This window comes from Chanos chanos, chromosome 1 (assembly GCF_902362185.1).
Source record: "Chanos chanos chromosome 1, fChaCha1.1, whole genome shotgun sequence".
NCBI lineage: Eukaryota > Metazoa > Chordata > Actinopteri > Gonorynchiformes > Chanidae > Chanos > Chanos chanos.
Genome location: NC_044495.1, coordinates 21,674,711 through 21,693,785, shown reverse-complemented (window position 1 = coordinate 21,693,785; position 19,075 = coordinate 21,674,711). Strand labels below are relative to the sequence as shown.

The 19,075-nt window shown below is 42.8% G+C and overlaps 1 protein-coding gene across 1 annotated transcript in view; it reads left to right on the top strand.

Moving 5' to 3' along the window:
• The first annotated feature begins 2,864 nt into the window (after positions 1 to 2,864).
• Positions 2,865 to 19,075, top strand: part of tmtc1 (transmembrane O-mannosyltransferase targeting cadherins 1) — a 50,122-nt gene continuing 33,911 nt past the window's right edge. The window contains exons 1-4 of the mRNA XM_030787349.1: positions 2,865 to 3,162; positions 6,431 to 6,608; positions 11,500 to 11,573; positions 12,054 to 12,230. Of these exons, the coding sequence (XP_030643209.1) occupies positions 2,870 to 3,162; positions 6,431 to 6,608; positions 11,500 to 11,573; positions 12,054 to 12,230 (722 nt within the window). The 5' untranslated portion in view covers positions 2,865 to 2,869. The remainder of the gene's footprint in view (positions 3,163 to 6,430; positions 6,609 to 11,499; positions 11,574 to 12,053; positions 12,231 to 19,075) is intronic.

Here is a 19,075-nt window from a genome sequence, read left to right as displayed (position 1 = left end):
CACTCTCTCTCCTGTGTGTGTTTGTTGTGTGTGTGTGTGTGTCCTGCATCCTGCTACCTGAGTAAGCTTTATGCTGTTTCCTCACATAGTGTATGTGCATGCGTATGTATGTGTGTGTATGTGTGTGGTGTGTGTATGTGTGTGTCTGTGTGTCTTTGTGTGTGCATGTGTGTGTTTGTGTGAATGTAATATCAGTATAGTTGACCTGGTCTGTAAGCGTTTTAGATATTTATGGCTCTTTCCCTCAGGATATCTTTGGGCAAACTAGCTGGATTAGAGTAGTGCATTATGTGGCTTAGTGGAGTTTTGAGATCATTCCATGTAGTCTTAATATCAGGGCAGATATTCTTAATGAGAGAAAGAAGAATGGAATGTGTATGTATCTTTGAGAGACAGAGTCTGTCAGAAGCACTTATGTGAGTGAGAGAAAGAGAGAGAGGGGGAGAGAGATGTGATGATGTCATCATTTCATAGTGTATCTCACTGACAGAAACATAGTGACAACTCGTCAGCCGTACCCACATGTAAGAGGAGAAAACAAAATCAGACATGCAAATGGCAGATCTTTATGGATACACACACACACACACACACACACACACACACACACACACACACACACACACACAACTTTGTTACTCTACTCTGCTTCTAACTGGTGCCACAACCTGACATCCTACTTTGAACTGGTGCTTATGCACCTTTCTCTCTCTTTCTTTCTCTCTCTCTCTTTCTTTCTTTCTCTAGTGGGTGAATGATCATTCTCCAGTGCTGGTCATCATGATTTCACATGCACTTTCTGAACCGTCCCTGGTCCAAAATGGGATGTTTAACATTAAATACATGATTTTGAGCTTTCTCATTTATCAGCATGTGTTATGAGTGTTACGCTTTTAAATGTGTGTAGGCCTACAGCATAGCTGTTTTTGTTTGTGTATGCGGGGGGTGGGGGGGTGGGGGGGAGAGACTGTGTCCTTGGTGCTGTATGGGAAGGTTATGGAGCTGCAGACAGGAGCTTTGTCATAAAGAAAACAGACAAGGACTAAACAGAGGTCCTCATGAAACACTAAACTCATGTGAAGCTTCACAACCAGACATGCTACTTTTAGAGAGAGGCCCTTCAGTGTGTAGAGGACACTCCAGTCACAGCTTTGAAAGGAAGGAGAGTAAGAGAGAAAGTGTGTGTGTGTGTGTGTGTGTGTGTGTGTGTGTGAGAGAGAGGGGGGGAGATGTGTGTGTGCTGTAATGGTGCGAGTTCAAAGAGAGAAAGAAGAAGAGAGTGAATGTGTGTATGTATAAGGAAAGGGGGGGGGGGGGAGTGGTGTGAAACTCAATTGTCCTGATGTCCTTCAACAGTCAGCACATCTCACTATAACCCTAATGTCAAGGCCTGATTGGGTTGGGCACCCGTCTGTGCCCAAATGTACACATATATTCACTGTGAGGGGTGTGCCCAAAAATTGTGATTATGGGGGAGGGGGTAGGAATACAGCTGTATATATAAATTCCTGATAATATAGGTTCCACAAATGTCTGCCAAGGAACCCACCATGCTTGAATACATACACTGTAGACTGAACCACAAGAATGATAACGGATGGATTAAATTCCACAACAAAGCCATCCTCCTTTTTTCATCCACCAAGAATTAATTTTGCTTTTTCAAGAAGCCCCTTGAGAGTGTGCACGTTAACCAGTGCACACTGCGGAGCTTCATTCGTGACTTGAGCTAAATCAGGTAGCGTCCAGGTCATTAGACTACTTGAGAGTTTCCTTGTTTAGCTAGGCCTACGTCACTTGGGAACTTTATCGAAAAAATGATTCTCAGATTCAATATCCAGCAAAGCAAGCATAGCCGTTTTGGCCCAAGATGAATATGACGTAAACGTTGCCTAGAAGTTCGTTATTGTTCTCGGGTAGCCACAGCTGGAAATATAACGTTGCTACAGGCATTCTCTATTACCGTGGGAAAAGGGTATGAGCAAGTTGTGTCAAACCGGTTAACGGGCTGCCACGCATGGGTGACTATAAGACACGCCTAGAAGAAAGTTTTGACAGTCAGTGATTCTTGTTTTGGGGCATGACTTTAAGTGTAGTTTGTAAAACATATTCATGGTTATTAATTATGGATTAGACGCGCCGATCTTTTGAAGCTAAGGCAAAAATGAGTGGACTTTTAGAACCTCTAAATCTATTAACCTCTGCATGTAGTTGGTCTGCAAGAATTCAGTTGGGTAAATTTATATAAAAATACATCCAGATTACATTCTTTTCTAAGTTGTGAAGTCGTATTGCACCGTTATTATGCATTAGTAGCAGATTCAAAGTTCCTACAACCCCGTAACTAACCTAACGAGGCGCACAGGTTACCTATTGATTCTTAATACATTGTGCAAACACTTTGCAGAGTTGGCTATTCAATATGTGTTTCTTGTGTGAATGACTTTTGTAAGTTCAAGACACATGAGAGAGTTTGAGAAATGTTCTTTGGTTCCAAGGAATTATGCTTCAGTGACTCTTTCAGAGCGTTTATGTGCATCATTGGAAATTATTTGTTTATTATGCACTCCTTCATAAAGTAAAGGTCACCGTCACTCCATTGCAATCATCGTTTGAAATACCTCACCGCTTTTTATTGATTTCCAGTCTAGGCGGTGCTAATGAATTTCGCTCTCCCTCTCGTTCCCTTGCGTCTTCTTACAGCGCATGCGCGAGGAGGTGGCTTCTCGGTTGTGCAGTTCTGAAAGACATAGTTCTCTCTCATTCTCTGTACACTCGCCCTCAGAGCACTTAGGGGAGACAGTGAGATGGCAGCTGACGCTCCTCTGCCTTGTCACGGACGTGAACGACACGCGAAGCGGGCGGCGACATGACAGCAAACAGCCGAGGGAAAAGAGGTGCTCCGCTGCGCTTCTCGGCGCTGCTGGGCTCGGGGATGGGGTTGCTCGGCTACGCTGTCTTGGTGGCAGTGTGTGCGCTCTGTTACAGCAACTCTCTCAACGGGGAGTTCGTGCACGATGATGTATGGGCTATTAGCAACAACCCGGACGTCAGACCCGGCTCAAGCTTGCGGAACATCTTCTCCAACGACTTTTGGGGAAAGAGAATGTCCGATAACACAAGCCACAAGTCCTATCGTCCACTCTGCATCCTTACCTTCAAGTAAGTTCATATGTAGTTCTCCCGCTATTCCGCCCCCATCCCATTCCGTATTGGAAACTGACATTGGTTGGAATCCTACTGTAATTTGTGCACACAGAAAGATACGCTGAGCTAGAAAACGTATCTCGTGTTCTCTCGAAAGCACTTAACTGTGGTCATTACATTGCATGTCGCGGTAAGTTCAAGGTTTTACCTTTTTCAAGAAGACGCCAAGGAGTTTACGTCATACAGTTGTGCGTTTCTCTGTTTGGGTATAATTGTTGATACCAGTGCCCTGAGACGCTCATCTGAAATGAACATAAGCATGTAACCTACGCGGTGCCTTAAAACAGGTTCCTAAGACCCCCAGCTATTTAGGAACTGTTTAAAAAAGTGATGTGACTAATAAAAATGTGCTATCGTCGGCACAAATATTTGTTATCAGTTATTAAACATGACTGCGCAGTTTTTGTTTAGTAAACGCAACGAGTGTAACAGAGCACTTGTTGCGCAGCTTGAAGACAGGGTTTTGGAATTTGTGTGATACTTTTTGTTCATTGTTACTTACTGTGAGAGCACATATTGACAAATGTTAAAGTTTTTTCTTTTTTCTCTTAAGACAGTTGTGTGCTGTTGGTCAGACGCACCGGTGAGCGCTCCGTATGCTCTGAACTCCTGTGTGAACTCAGACTTTGAACGGAGGGCGTTCCTCACTGCGAATATGACGTTATTGTATTTTATTGCAGCTCGCTTGTGGAGTTGATCTTGTTAAAATGGGACAGAGTGAAACTAATCATTCGATATCAGCACAGCCGTTTCGTACCTTTTAGGGCTTAGCTAAATGTGTCACACCGCGATATAGCTTTTATGTCGTTTTATATATATATATATATATATATATATATATATATATATATATATATATATATATTGATATAGCAATACCAAAGTCCTTCATTATAAACAACGTGCAGATATGTTAAATATGCCTTCCTTAAGAAAAGATTTATTGATCTGCAGACACGGATAATTGCTTGTTTTCTACATCTGATGTCTGATAGTGAAAAATCAAGCCAGTTCGTGCGTGCAACTGACATTGCTTTGTCTTGTGATATAAATTTGTCTGTCTAACAGATGGTCTACTTCTTTCGAACCGGCAGGATAAAGCTGGAGTTTGTCTGGGATTGAGTGCTTAAAATATTTTCAGAGAAATTTAGTCTGTTTAAAGCAAGTCATTTTTTACTGGGTCTAATTGTGTGCGCTTGCGTTTGACGCATATTTTTGCCAAGGTGAACGGCGCAGGGGCTGTGCCATGTATTTATAGCAGTGCAATTAAACGGCACCTCGCCTGGTCTCTCCACAGTCCACTCGCTCTGCCACGAATAGACAAGCTGATGGGATTTTTAGCTCATAACTGCACAAAGGGCAGAATCAGACTCTTTTTTGCATCCTAAGTGTGTAAGATGATGTTATTCATCCAGTTGTCCAAATTCTGGACCTATTGGCGGCCGTTCTGGACTTCTTTTCCAGCTCTGTGCTTCAGGGCAGCTGGGTTTATGTTTTTTCTCCATGTTTGTGTGTCTTTGTCAGCCACATAACTCAGTTAAACTGTGTTTGTGTCACACGTGAGCTTCTGTGTAGTATCTGAATTCAGCAGGGCTTTAGGAAAGAAATACTTCCATCCCGTGGGTGGACTGGGAGACATAAAGCAGGACAGAGCAGAGCTCAGCAGAGCCAAACTAGTTTTCATACAGTTCACAGAAGAATGGTGGCTCAAAGACCCATTTATTTATGATGTTTTTGGGTAGGTCTGTTCTCACATAGAAATAGAACGTTGATGATGAGACGAGACTTACTGAGACCACACACACACACACACACACACACACACACACACAGACACACAGACTTTTGGTCAAATGCACATACCCATATTAAGTCAGACATAGTCAGACATGTCTCTCCCTCTTCCTTCTCTTGCTTTCCCAACCCTAGAGCTGAACTTCAAGTGTGAAGCCAAATACACAGTGACAGGTCTAATCTCTGACTCATGGAGTGTGTGAGGATTCATCTTTAGCCAAGTATGATCACACACTTCATGAACATCAGAGTAGCTGAAATTTTTACATTACCAGTTTTATATGTCCAGGTAATTTGTTCAGATATACGTATATTTTTTCCTTTTGACTCTAGTTTACGAATGATTGCAATATGTTGTCATTTTGATATGAAGGTTATTGAAAATGAATTTAGTCTTTCTGTTGACACCAGGTTCTTGACTGTTTATGTTAATTAGCACAATCAGGATAACTTTATACTGTGATAGAGATGGACCTCATCTCTCTTTTTTTGTTTGTTTGCTTTTTTTTTATTTTTCTGGAATGCCTTCTCTATGAATCTGTCAGACCTGTGACCTTCACATTTCTTCAAACAATAGTGTATCTGTTTGAAATAGAGACAGAGTGACAACGTCCTTGTCTGTTGTCTCTCTCTCTTTAAAATTCTACCTAACCCTACCTAACCTAATGCTGTTTTGCCCACATAACATCTGCTGCAAGGAGTATAAATCTCATAACAGAAATTCAGATTTTTTGCATATAATTCTGGGTTAAAACCGAGTTAAATTCTGCACTGACATGTACAAAAATGTCTATATTTTTTCTAAGCAGGCAATGGGCATTGGTCAAATCTACAACAGAATTGTTGTATTTAATTTGTATTTTTGTTGTTTGTACTTTTTGTATCAAAGATTATTGTATTGTTATTTGAAAAGTTGCTACTAAAAATTCAAACAAATCATTATCATTATATGTTTTGGCTGACAGTTATTGTGATAAGCAGCTTAATCAGATAAATGCTATTTTCTGTGCCTACGCTGCAGGAGACAGGGTAGACTGTGTGTAATGGCTGTGATTACCACCAGCATACACACACAGATGCACATACATAAAAAGAGGGATGGAGAGAGAAAGAGACTGAGTCAGGAGGTTAATTTCCCTGTCTCTGTTCTGATTTTTTTATGGTTATTGCATGTGTGGGCTGTCAACTGACCCCTTTGGCTCTCCATTAAATGTTGACGCTGGTATGCCTCTCTCTCACACTGCAGAGCACTGATGGACTGGCTTCTAACATGAGCTTTGACACTGATATAGTGTTTTCTCCCCATCTACTCTCTCTCTCTCTCTCTTTTTCTCTCTCTCTCTTTCTCTCTCTCTCTCTCTCTCTCTCTCTTTATCTATCTCTCTCTTTCTCTATCTCTCTGTCTGTCTCTTTCTCTCTTTGTCTCCAGGTTGAATATAGTTCTGGGTGGGATGACACCGTTCTATTTCCATGTAGTCAATGTGTGTTTGCACTGCGTTGCCACTGCCCTACTCATGTACACCTGTGAACGGTGTGTGTTTGATGACGGTCGACTGGCCTTCCTCACAGCCCTCCTCTTCGCTGTGCACCCGATCCACACCGAGGCAGTGAGTAACACCAAAAACACTTCACATACCACCTGACCCACTCACCCAGCATAAACCCGCATAAATCCCTCTCTCTCTCTCTACTTTCTTTTCCCACTGGTTTCTGGGGCTTTTCTGTTTGATACTTTCTGAAATCAGAGTTTTAGCATTTCCTAAATAAAACTCCTACAGAAAACCAAGAGAGTTCTCCAAATCTGTTGCTTCTTGCTTGTTGAAATTCACATTTGATAATGAAACTTGCTTCAGCTGAATCTTTACTGCAGGAGAGGGAGATTTAAGTGGAGCCAGGGATGGTGAGGGAAGGAGTGATACACCAAAATCAGATAGACACATTAGTCATTCAACAGAATGCTTCACCATAATCCCAGCATAGCTCCCACTCATACACACAGACATGCGCCATCTCTACTGTGGATGTACTTGGTGCGACCAGATGTTGCTCACTCACTTGCAGCAGTTAGTTTATGGGGGGGTGAGTGGTAATAGGGAGCAGTTTTGATGTAAAGAGAGTCTGTGACAGCTCTGTAATGTTTGGGAGCAGTGCATTTGTTGTTAGGAGCATTCTGTGATATTTGGGAGCAGTGTGTTCACTGTGAGGAGAGTCTGTTACAGGTCTGTAGTATTTGGGAGCAGTGTGTTTGCTGTGAGGAGAGAGTGTTTGCTGTGAGGAGAGTCTGTTACAGGTCTGTGGTATTTGGGAGCAGTGTGTTTACTGTGAGGAGAGTGTGTTTGCTGTGAGGAGCATCTGTAGTATTTGGGAGCAGTGTGTTTGCTGTGAGGACAGTCTGTTACAGGTCTGTGGTATTTGGGAGCAGTGTGTTTACTGTGAGGAGAGTGTGTTTGCTGTGAGGAGCATCTGTAGTATTTGGGAGCAGTGTGTTTGCTGTGAGGAGAGTGTGTTACAGGTCTGTAGTATTTGGGAGCAGTGTGTTTGCTGTGAGAGGTCTGACAGGTCTGTAATGTTTAGGAGCAGTGTGTTTGCTGTGAGGAGAATGTTTGACAGGTCTGTAATGTTTAGGAGTAGATTGTTTCCTGTGAGGAGAGTGTGTTTGCTGTGAGGAGAGTGTGTTACAGGTCTGTGGTATTTGGGAGCAGTGTGCTTGCTGTGAGGAGAGTGTGTTTGCTGTGAGGAGAATCTGTAGTATTTGGGAGCAGTGTGTTTGCTGTGAGGAGAGTGTGTTACAGGTCTGTAATGTTTAGGAGCAGTGTGTTTGCTGGGAGGAGAATGTTTGACAGGTCTGTAATGTTTAGGAGCAGTGTGTTTGCTGTGAGGAGAGTGTGTTACAGGTCTGTGATATTTGGGAGCAGTGTGTTTGCTGTGAGGAGAGTCTGTTACGGGTCTGTTGTATTTGGGAGCAGTGTGTTTGCTGTGAGGAGAGTGTGTTTGCTGTGAGGAGCATCTGTAGTATTTGGGAGCAGTGTGTTTGCTGTGAGGAGAGTGTGTTACAGGTCTGTAATGTTTAGGAGCAGTGTGTTTGCTGTGAGGAGAGTGTGTTACAGGTCTGTGGTATGTGGGAGCAGTGTGTTTGCTGTGAGGAGAATGTTTGACAGGTCTGTAATGTTTAGGAGTAGTGTGTTTGCTGTGAGGAGAGTGTGTTACAGGTCTGTGGTATGTAGGAGCAGTGTGTTTGCTGTGAGGAGAGTGTGTTACAGGTCTGTGGTATGTGGGAGCAGTGTGTTTGCTGTGAGGAGAGTGTGACAGGTCTGTAATGTTTAGGAGCAGTGTGTTTGCTGTGAGGAGAGTGTGTTACAGGTCTGTGGTATGTGGGAGTAGTGTGTTTGCTGTGAGGAGAGTGTGTTACAGGTCTGTGGTATGTGGGAGTAGTGTGTTTGCTGTGAGGAGAGTGTGTTACAGGTCTGTGGTATGTGGGAGTAGTGTGTTTGCTGTGAGGAGAGTGTGTTACAGGTCTGTGGTATGTGGGAGCAGTGTGTTTGCTGTAAAGGGAATTAGGGGCAGTTTGGAGCCGATCCACAGTCTCTCTGAGCCTGAGTCTGATTCGCTCAGACACAGTAAACAGGTTTGAACAGCAGCAGGGGACACACCAGCTAGAGTTTATTTCATTTTTGTGGTGATGAGGAGAGTAAGGAAGAGCTGTGTAGACAAACAAGAACAAAATTAGTGTGGACAAGCTGTTACTAATCCTAGCCTGAGTATTGACAGATCGGGCAAACCACACCCTTTAATTACTGTTAGCAGCATATCATCAGCCTCAAAGACATACACTTTTTATTCACTCTCCTTTCAAACACAGGCTTATATATGTGTGTGAAAGGAAATGCATGTGAGCAGGCAAAGTTCATTCTTTAAGTTCATCTCCAGCTGTTAAACATATCAACACTGTCTAAACTTGTTTGATCATAATACTCGAATGTCATACAGGTTATTTGTAAATGATCTAAAAATTCTGCTGACTAATTGATTGCAGTAGGATAGAACCACTGAATGACAAAAGACATCAGTAAGACAGGATGATCATTTGTTTTGGTGAGATGTTGTTCTTCCAGCAGAGCGGTGTCTTTGAGCATGTTTTGAGGTGGTTGCTAGGAGATGACAGTATCACTTTCCTTGTGTATGGGATTGTGGAGCTCAGGCTGAAAGAGCTTTATTCACTGGCTCTCTCAGCATTCTCCCTGCAGCTCCACAAGCCTCTGTGTGCACCCTGTAGTCCATCTGTTTGCCTGCCACCCTGCCCATTCACATCCCCAGCGGGGCCAGGGCTGGGACAACCCTCCTCCCATCCAGGCACACTGTCCACAGGCTTCTGCTCCAAGCCTAATGCACAACATCTGACTGCTGCTCAGATGACCTCCAGGGTCCTGATTAAGTAAATCAGACGTCCTTCTGTCGGAGTCAAGGCGAGTGTGTACTCCAGTTTGCAGGACGGACCCCTCCCCCCCCACCACCGCCTTTGCTCATGACTAATTAAACTGGTTCTGATTCTGACTGGTGTAGGTGAGAATGGATCGGAAATGGTCTTCTAATATTATGATCCTGAAAGCCATCGAAGAGAGAAAATTAGTCAACGACCATTGTAGATAATGGTGTGGTCCTTCATGTGTTCATTCACTTATTTTGTTTGTTCCATCACTCGTTTAATGATTGTTTTTTGCATTTATTTACTCACTCAGTCGCTCAGTTCTTCACTCCCTCCCTCACTAGACCTCTTCTCTCACTCTCTTACTCACTAACTCAATGATTCATTCATTCACTCACCGCCCCTCTCACTCACTTGCTCAGCAGACTGGGTGTCTGAGTTTAAAAATTTTTAGTTTTCGCTCGTTTATTTGTAAATGGCCATTTTCCTTCCAAGTAGTGCATAAATCATGTATCACAAAGCATAATTTATAACTAAACACATCACTAAACATTTCATGACCAGTCTCCGATCATTAGGGAGAATTGTGAGTTATTGAGCAGACTGAGCAATGGGACCAGGTCCTAACCTCAGAAACACTGATAAACACGCACACACACATGCACACGCACACACACGCGCATACTTACACTCCTGGAATTGTGAACCCCAGTACTTTTGACTGACATGTATGCAGTACTCTCACATTTCAGCCAATTACATAATTCAGCAGGAATTCCACTGCAGCAGCTGCCGAGCAGATCAAGACTAGTGCACACACACACACACACACACACACACAGCTGTCCTTGGCTGTTTATATGGTATGGTTATGAGTAGGTGAAAGATATCAGGCACATTCCTGAGTGTCAGTGCAGCAGAGTGTTTGTTAGTCCCAGATGCTGATTGAAATACAAACACTGTATGCACTAGTGTGTATGTACTGCTTCTCTTACTCCAGCTACAGGAGCACAGATGTGTGGAGACTTAGAGACGACTCCACACACACACACACACACACACACCCGGAGAGCTAAGACGTGAGCATGCAGGCAAACTCAGACTCAGTGAGTCTTACACACCATCTCCCCCTCCCCCATATTTCTATACACAGTCTTTAATGAACAGCAGATGCAGTGGTCCCATGGTATGGGGTGTGTCTTTAGAGGCAGCAGTTATATATGCCCGTGTATACGTGAAAAATATCATCTGCCTATTGAGTAGCTGTACGTTCCTGAACCTGGAGGAGTGTGATTTTACACTTGTTGTAGGCCTGTGCTTTACATTAAAACTGGGGGAGTGAGAGCATGAATAACTGGAATACAAGGCAGAAATTTAAAGAGGAAGGAGGAGAGGAGAGGAGACGAAAGGAGAGGAGAGGAGAAGAGAGGAGAGGAGAGGGGAGAAGGGAGGAGGAAATGAGGGATGAAGATCGGTCAGGAGAGGGGGATGGTTGTAAATTTTAAAGAGAAGACACACCAGAAACATGGGATGAGGGTTGCTTTCTTTCCCTCTCTCCATTCTTCTGTCTTGCTCCTTGCTTGTTCTTTCTTTTGAATAAAAAATCAAGAAAACCCCTTACCCCCTGTATGTACAAATCCACACACATAAACACACGCACACACACCCTCTTGTTGATCTCCATCTCAGGGTTTTATTATCAGTTTTCACATCATCAATTCAATACGCTGTTGGCATGACGACACAGCCCATTCCTATATGCCAGAGCAACAGTCAAAAAAATTTTGTTTAAGCCCCCCCCCTCTCTCTCTCTCTTTCTCACTCACTGTTGTGGGTATAGGTTGTAACCCCTCCCCCATCTTTCTCTCTCTCTCTCTCTCTCTCTCTCTCTCACTCACTCTCTCTCTCTCTCTCTCTCTCTCTCCCCTTCCCTCCTTCTCTCCCTTCCTTCTCTTCAACCCCCCTTCTCCTCTCAGAGTCCACGGAGGAACATGGTTTATAGGACCGCTGTGTCTGTGCTTGATTTGACCTGTAGCACAGCTGTAAATGTGTGTCACTGTTTGTGTGCATTGCAGGTGTCTGGAATCGTCGGCAGGGCAGACGTCTTAGCCTGTCTCCTATTCCTTTTGACATTTCTCTCCTACATTAGGTAATCAGTTTGCTTCTTGAAAATGGGTCTGTCTTAATGTATTTGTGCTCAGAGATGATTCACTGATATTTCTCCAAATGAGTATGAACACATACTTATGACACTACTCATAATGCCTAGTAAAAACTTGATGACAGTAATTATATTAAAGAATCCTTATAATTTACTGCTTTACTATGTAGACTGATAATGGGAACAGTGATGTGAATTCGTGTTCAGCCTTTCTATATTTAGAAATCCTCCACCATTATGTATAACTTTGCCCCAGTAATTTGTACAGCTCATCACAGGCTTATTGTCAGTGTTACTGGCAGGGAGGGTATTGTGTTCCCTTTGAGTGGAAACTAATGAAAATTGTTAATGTCAGTATTACTTTACACAAGATTTTGTTTGTGTAAATAAAGTTTGTGTTAATGTAAGTTTCTTTCTTTCTCTCCCTACCATGCTCTCTTTGTCGTGTGTGTTTGTGTGTGTGTGTAGGAGCGTGTCAACTTATCGATCTGAGGACTCTCTTCCACCCACTGTGTCTCTGCGTTCACTGGCACTCAGCCTGTTTCTGGGCACCTGTGCCATGCTGGTCAAAGAGACGGGAATCACTGTTTTTGGTGTTTGTGTTCTGTATGATGCTCTGGTGCTCTGCCGCAAGCCCGTCGTCTTGTAAGTTATTCATAATTATTAAGTTATCAATAATTATTACTAAGTTATTAATAATTCTGTTCATGTTTATGAAGCCCTGTTTATGTATTGGTGAGTGTGTGTGTGTGTGTGTGTGTGTGTGTGTGTGTGTGTCTGAAAGTGTAGTTGACACCACCTGTCAACTACACACAGCTGAGGTGATGAGGTTACCATGGCACCTGGAGAGGGCCTGTGGATAAGCAGCAGGGAAGAGTCAAATGACATGTCGTTATTTTTTTTTTCTGATGAACTACGTGGATGAAGGAGAGCCAAATTAGATTGATATCAGTAGATTATTTTTTTTTCTGATGAACTACGTGGATGAAGGAGAACCAAATTAGATTAATATCAGTAGATTATTTTTTTTTTCTGATGAACTACGTGGATGAAGGAGAGCCAAATTAGATTGATATCATTAGATTATTTTTTTTTTCTGATGAACTACGTGGATGAAGGAGAACCAAATTAGATTAATATCAGTAGATTATTTTTTTTTTCTGATGAACTACATGGATGAAGGAGAACCAAATTAGATTGATATCAGTAGATTAGGAGTATGACGGCTGTTGCAAGAAACAAAAGCACATTATTTTGAGATGGCAGTGAATGCCAGCGTTTATTCCAGTTTGCCATGGGGCACCACATCACGGGTGTGCCTGTGCATTTGCTCACATTGTGCGTGTGTGTGTGTGTGCGCGTGTGCGGGCCTCTACTTGCCTGTACGAGCCATTCCCAGTGTCATGTACCATATGATTACTGTTCACATGTGGTGAGTGAAAAACATGTAGCTCTTCAAATACACAGGTCCATATTCCCTATGGTCAGACATCTTTGTCACCAGCGTCTGCCTGGTTTGTCTTGCTAAGAGTCGTGTGGTAACAGAACCTCCGGATTCAGAATATTTTGTGAATGTTTTTATGAAGCCCCACTTTTCAAAGAATTTTTGGAAGTTTCATTTGAACATTGCCATGTAAAAAAAAATCTTGCTCCCATTGTCTTTGAAGTCTGAACTTAAAAAGAGTCCAAACTGAAATATTCATAAAACAGGTTTCCATCCTTTCAGACCTCAGTACTTTGTAGTCCTTTGTGAGTGTCTCAGACTGTGCTCAGTGTAGAAATGGGAGTCTCTGTTGAAACTTAAACTATTTTCAGGAAAGATAACAAGAATGAGCTCGTGAGAAAATGTGAAAAAATCAGAGGGCTTGAATTATTTGCATGAGTGTATTTGTGATATGCTATGTATTCACAGGTCTATGTTTAAGACTGTTTTTCACATATGTCAGAAGTTTTAGTCTTCATGCTTGTGTGTGTGTGTGTGTGTGTGTGTGTGTGTGGGTATGTGTGTGTGCGTTTTTATGTGCGGTGTGGGAGTGCGCTGTAAAATGGTTGTGTACAGAACGCAGCAGTGGCCAAGATTGGGGTGGGTCTTCTGAATTGGAAATCACTTAAGTGGAGGGTGTTTATGAAAGTTTCAGTGAAGAGAGAGCTCTCTGGAAATATTTTCAGTTTTAGCTTGGGGCAGGGAAAGGAAGCAAGGGGAAGAATTCATTATTGTTCCAAATGAGTTCCATTTCACTCAAGCACAGCAGAAGTCTTTTATTTGTGAGAAGAAGAGAATGAGTGAGCAAATGTACATTTGCATGAAATATGCCTTAGGTGTCTATGCATGAGAAATTTTCATATACTGACAACCACAGTGAATATGGTTGTGTATGTTCTTTTGTGTGTGTGTGGGTGTGCACGCGAGTGCATGTGCATATGTATCTTTGTGTGTTTGGAGCAGAATAGGGTCACATATATATGCTGGAATTTGAATTTTTCTACCAGACTGTAGCTTTTGAAAATCTTGCAGGAGAGCAAAGATATAAAGCATTTGTTCAAGGCTACCTTGGCAGTGACACTGTACTTTGTCATGCTGTGCACAATCCTAAGCCTGCCAAGAAAAGCTGCCAGTGTGTGTTCTCACCCTGTCAGCTGTACCTAAATGCTTCCTTTTGATTAGCGGGCTTACTGTTCTAAAACACAGACCTGTATAAAGCAGAATGCCTCCTTTAGATTAGCAAGCTTACTGTTCTATAACACAGACCTGTATAAAACAGAACTGTTCCTATTGATTAGCAGGCTTACTGTTCTATAACACAGACCTGTATAAAACAGAACTGTTCCTATTGATTAGCAGGCTTACTGTTCTATAACAGACCTGTATAAAACAGGACTGTTCCCATTGATTAGCAGGCTTACTGTTCTATAACACAGACCTGTATAAAACAGAACTCTTCCCATTGATTAGCAGGCTTACTGTTCTATAACACAGACCTGTATAAAACAGAACTCCAGTATAATCATCTAGTCACATATTCCCCGCAACACTTCATCAGGCTGTAAATCTCACTTTTAGTTATGAATCAATATCAATAAGACAGTAAACAGTGGGTAAATGTGGCCCCATAAAGATATGAAGTTATTAAGGCATGAAATTGTTAAGCTATACTGTTAAAGTATTAGAAATTTAAAGACTTCAGAAATCAATAGGCTGTATAATCATATATTGCCCACTCAGCAAAAGGAAATCTTAAGAAACACATCTTCTTCTGAGGGAGTCATTGCGAAACCTTGATTGGTAATGCTATACATAGCAGATGGAAAATACAGTGATAGTAGCAGGCTGCTTTGTATTGCTCTGTGGGAGACACAAACCTGGTCCCTGACAGCTGTGGAAAGAACTCTTTATCTGTGTTGTGCTGCTTGGGTGGCCTCAGGTTGACCTCGGTGTAATGCAAGCTACTGACTGTAGCACCAGTTCCACACAAAGTGAGTTTTGTACCGCACTGATGCTATTATGACCGCAGCCATGTTTCACCGCTCTCTGGAGTACACTAACCTCCCCCGACACTCGGCTCACAGATGTGCTGGCCCAGCGCCAGCTTCCCCTGGGTCTCCACAGGCGTCGTCGCACATCCCAGCCTCTGTAGCTCCATGGCATCAGAGATGGCGCATATGGGCCTTCCTCTGTGTGGTGTCCAGGACATACCCATGCCTGAGGACACCTCCCGGGCTAATGCTCCTCTCCAGCTCCCAAGCAGAGCCATTTATCAAGATTACACCACATTCAAGCCACAGCCACTTGCACTAATGTGTGGTTATTATATGAGAGAGAGAGAAAGAGAACAGAGCTGTTTGAGCTGTGTTATTTATGGCTTTGACTGCTCTACTGAATGTTGAATCATCAATACAAATGAGTTTGACTTTCAGGAGGAGGGCAAGAGAATGAAGTAAATAAGCAATTTGAAATAAAGTTTGGAGAGAGAAGAGAGGGAGGGAGGTGTGATGTATGCTGGAGGGCTCTGTCACATGCACTTGACATGAGCTCATTTTCTGTGCTTTTGATGTTTAGAATGATTTGGGTGGAACTGATTGTGGGAAATCCTATAGGCTCCAGTCTGGGTTACCCTTAATTATCTCCACCCCCTCCCCACCCACAACACCCACCCACCCTTGAATCCCAGCCAGCCAACAGCGAGGAAGTATCTTGTTTTGTGAATGTGTTTATCCTGATAGCGACTACAACATTAGGAAAACACATCTCGCGCCAACTCTCCTGATCTGAAGAGAGCCAATGTCAGGATTCCAAGTGCAAAATGATTATTGTTTGGAGTCTCTCTGTTCACGATAATATATGTGCTATGTCTCAATGCATTGTGGGCAAGTGAAGCATCAGGACTTTGAACTAAACAGAAGATAGGAAAGGGAGTGACAAGGGAAAAGGAAGTAGGGTAGCCTTTGTAGTGTATACACACAAAGAGAGAAGTGCAGATCTTAGTTGTGTTTATAAACATCACACAAAAAAGAACATGACATGCAATAGATAAGAATGTTTTTGTATTGTGTTGTCCTGTGTGTGTGTGTGTGTGTGTGTGTGTATGTGTGTGTGCGTGTGTGTTGGGTCAATCAGTGTGTGTAGGAATGCTTTTAGCTATAAAGTCTGGGAAACTGTGTTTTGATACCCTGTGCTTGCTCTCTCTCTCTCTCTCTCTCTCTCTCTCTCACTCACTCTGTGTGTGTGTGTGTTTGTGTGTGTGTGTGTGTGTGTGTGTGTGGTTGGCCAGAGATCAAAAGCAAGATATTAACATACATTTTGTTGCTTTATCTGTGTTCGTATGTGTGAAAGTGTGTGTTTGGTTGGAATCTGTTCTAAAAATAAACAGATCGTCATCCTGGCTTTAAGTTTGGCTCTTTGCCACCACAAGTCAGCACTACTGTCATCTTAGAAATGCGGATCATAACACTGACAGCCACTGGTGTACTGACACTCGGGCTCCGCAGATGACAACAAATGAATGTGTGTGTGTGAGTGTGTGTTTTTTTGTTTGTTTGTGTGTGTGTGTGAGTGTGTGTGTTAGACAGAGAGACAGAAACAGAGCAAACTAGAGAGACAGTGTTAGTGAGAGAGAAACAAAGTGAGACGGAGTGTGAGTCTGTGGATCTCTGTGTGTTTGGGGGTGGGGGATGTAAAGATCTAATTGTAAAGATGCAAATGTAAAGATTACATTGGGTGGTGCAGAGCTGAGCCTCATGTGTTTCCCCAGTCCTCAAAGTGGATCGCTCAGTAATGAGAACCCATGGGCCGCAGTTCTCTCTCTCTCTCTCCTTCTCTCTCTCTCTCCTTCTCTCTCGCCAATCTCCCCTGCTCTCTCTCCCCCCCACTCTCTCTCCCTTCTCTTTCGGTCTTGCTCTTTTGATCTCTCCCTCTTTTTCTCTTTCTCTCTTTTAACCTCTTTCCCTCCTTGGCCTGCTCATTTGCTCCCCACAGCATTTATGGAGCTTGTTTGGAGAACCGTCAAGTACACAGGGCCCGGAATTGCAATGAAACTGAATGAAAATGTTGAGAGGGAAAGAAAAACTAGGGAAAGAGAGAGAGAAAGACATAGAGAAAGAGAGAGAGAGGGAGAGAGAGAGAGAGAGAGAGAGAGAGAATGAGAGAGAGAGAATCTTGATGATTCAGTCCATGCATCCACTTAAACTGGGGAGATGCTCATTGGATTCACCTGACTGACTCCCTTTGATTTCCCACCACATGCCAAGCAACAGTGAAAGACTGAGCTGTAATTATGGCTGTTTTATATATACCATCAAAAGCATGTCTGCTGAATTGTACTTGGATAGTTGTTCTCTCTGGCCCTTAATTTATTTTGGCATTTGTCTGCAAATCACGTTTGAAACTTCAAAGCAGCCAATCAAAACCTTGCTTTAACTCTTCCTTTGACATTTTGGTTGATTTGATTGGCTTGGTTGTGTTCTCTGACAGCAGAATAGTGATGCCTGAAAGGATTTTGTCTTCTTGAGAAAAGGGGATTTACACTCAGTTTGACACAGCATGACTCAGCATATAATGGGATGAAGCCCCTGGCTCTGTCTTACACACTAATCAAATAGAGAGTGTGTCTGTGTTTGAATGAGCAGGACCGTGTACATTACTATGTGTGAGTGTGTTTATGTACACTGCACAGGCCATGTGTGGAACCAAGCTGATTGTTTCTCTGGAGACAACCCAAGCCCAGTGGCCCATGGGAAATTGATTTCGTTATGAGCTGCAGGAAATTCCTCTGAATACAGATGGCACATTGTGTGTGTGCATGCGTGTGTGTGTGTGTGTGTGTTTGTGTGTGTGTATGCACAGGCATGCTCAGTGTCTGATGCCAGTGCAGTGAATATGTTTTAAACCAGTGAAAGTTTGAGGTTAGAGTCATACTTTAATCTGACTTCTCTCATTCATTGCAGTGACACTAACACTCAAGTGTGTTTGTATATTTGTAAAATGATCGTGCATATAGGTAATCTTTTAAACTTAAAAACTCCACACTAGGAAGGACTGTCCAATTTATTCCATTTTCATTATCTTAAATATTCTAATCTTAACCTTTTTATGAAAGTTTCCCATTTTGAAAAACATTTCTGTTGAAAATCTGAGTACTAGATGCACACAGTTGTGGTCTGGAGTGACAGAACTGGTGGCTAGATGTAAAGAATGAAAGGAATTGTTTAGAGGGAAAATGGAAAGAGAAATAACTCACATCTGTCAGTTTCCCGAATTCTCGTGCAGACCTGCCCTGCCCCTGACCCTCCCCTTTGACTGGAGCGTGTGCCTTCCAAACAGGCGTATGCCTTCCAAACAGCTGAGCTGACATATGGATGTCCTGGGCCGGTGAAAGAGAGAAAGGCAGATCTGGGATTGGCTGGCTGCTGTAGTGATCTCAGAGTAGACCACTGTGTGTGCTTGGATCCTCTCAAAGACTGTAACACCAGCAACAAAGGAAGATGAAACCTGTTCTCGTGTTTTCTCCTGCCTTTTAGTACTGCTGTTGTTGTCATATATGTTGTTCCCAAGTGATTATTTTTATGTTCATTTTCAGTGAGTAAATGAGGTGAACATTATATTGACTTAAAAACCACATGTGTGGACATTCACATCTGTGTGTATGTTTTTGAATGTGACTGTGTGTGTGTGTGTGTGTGTGTGTGCATGTTGACGTGAATAGATTCAGGCTCTTCCTCAGACATGAGTAGAATTAAAAGCACATGGCTGACATGTTGGTTTAACCCTGAATGGATTTCCTCATAAGCATTCCCTCCAGAAGACAGCCATTATACCTCAGAGACCAGCTTCGCTGGAAGGTTGTGTGTGTGTGTGTGTGTGTGTGTGTATGTGTGTATGTGTGTGATGTATGCCGAGTAACACCACATCTTTACATCTTGATGCTGAATGACATGTCCTGATGAGATGAAAAATTGTGTGTATGTTTCTGTGTTTGCTGTGACTGTGAGATTGG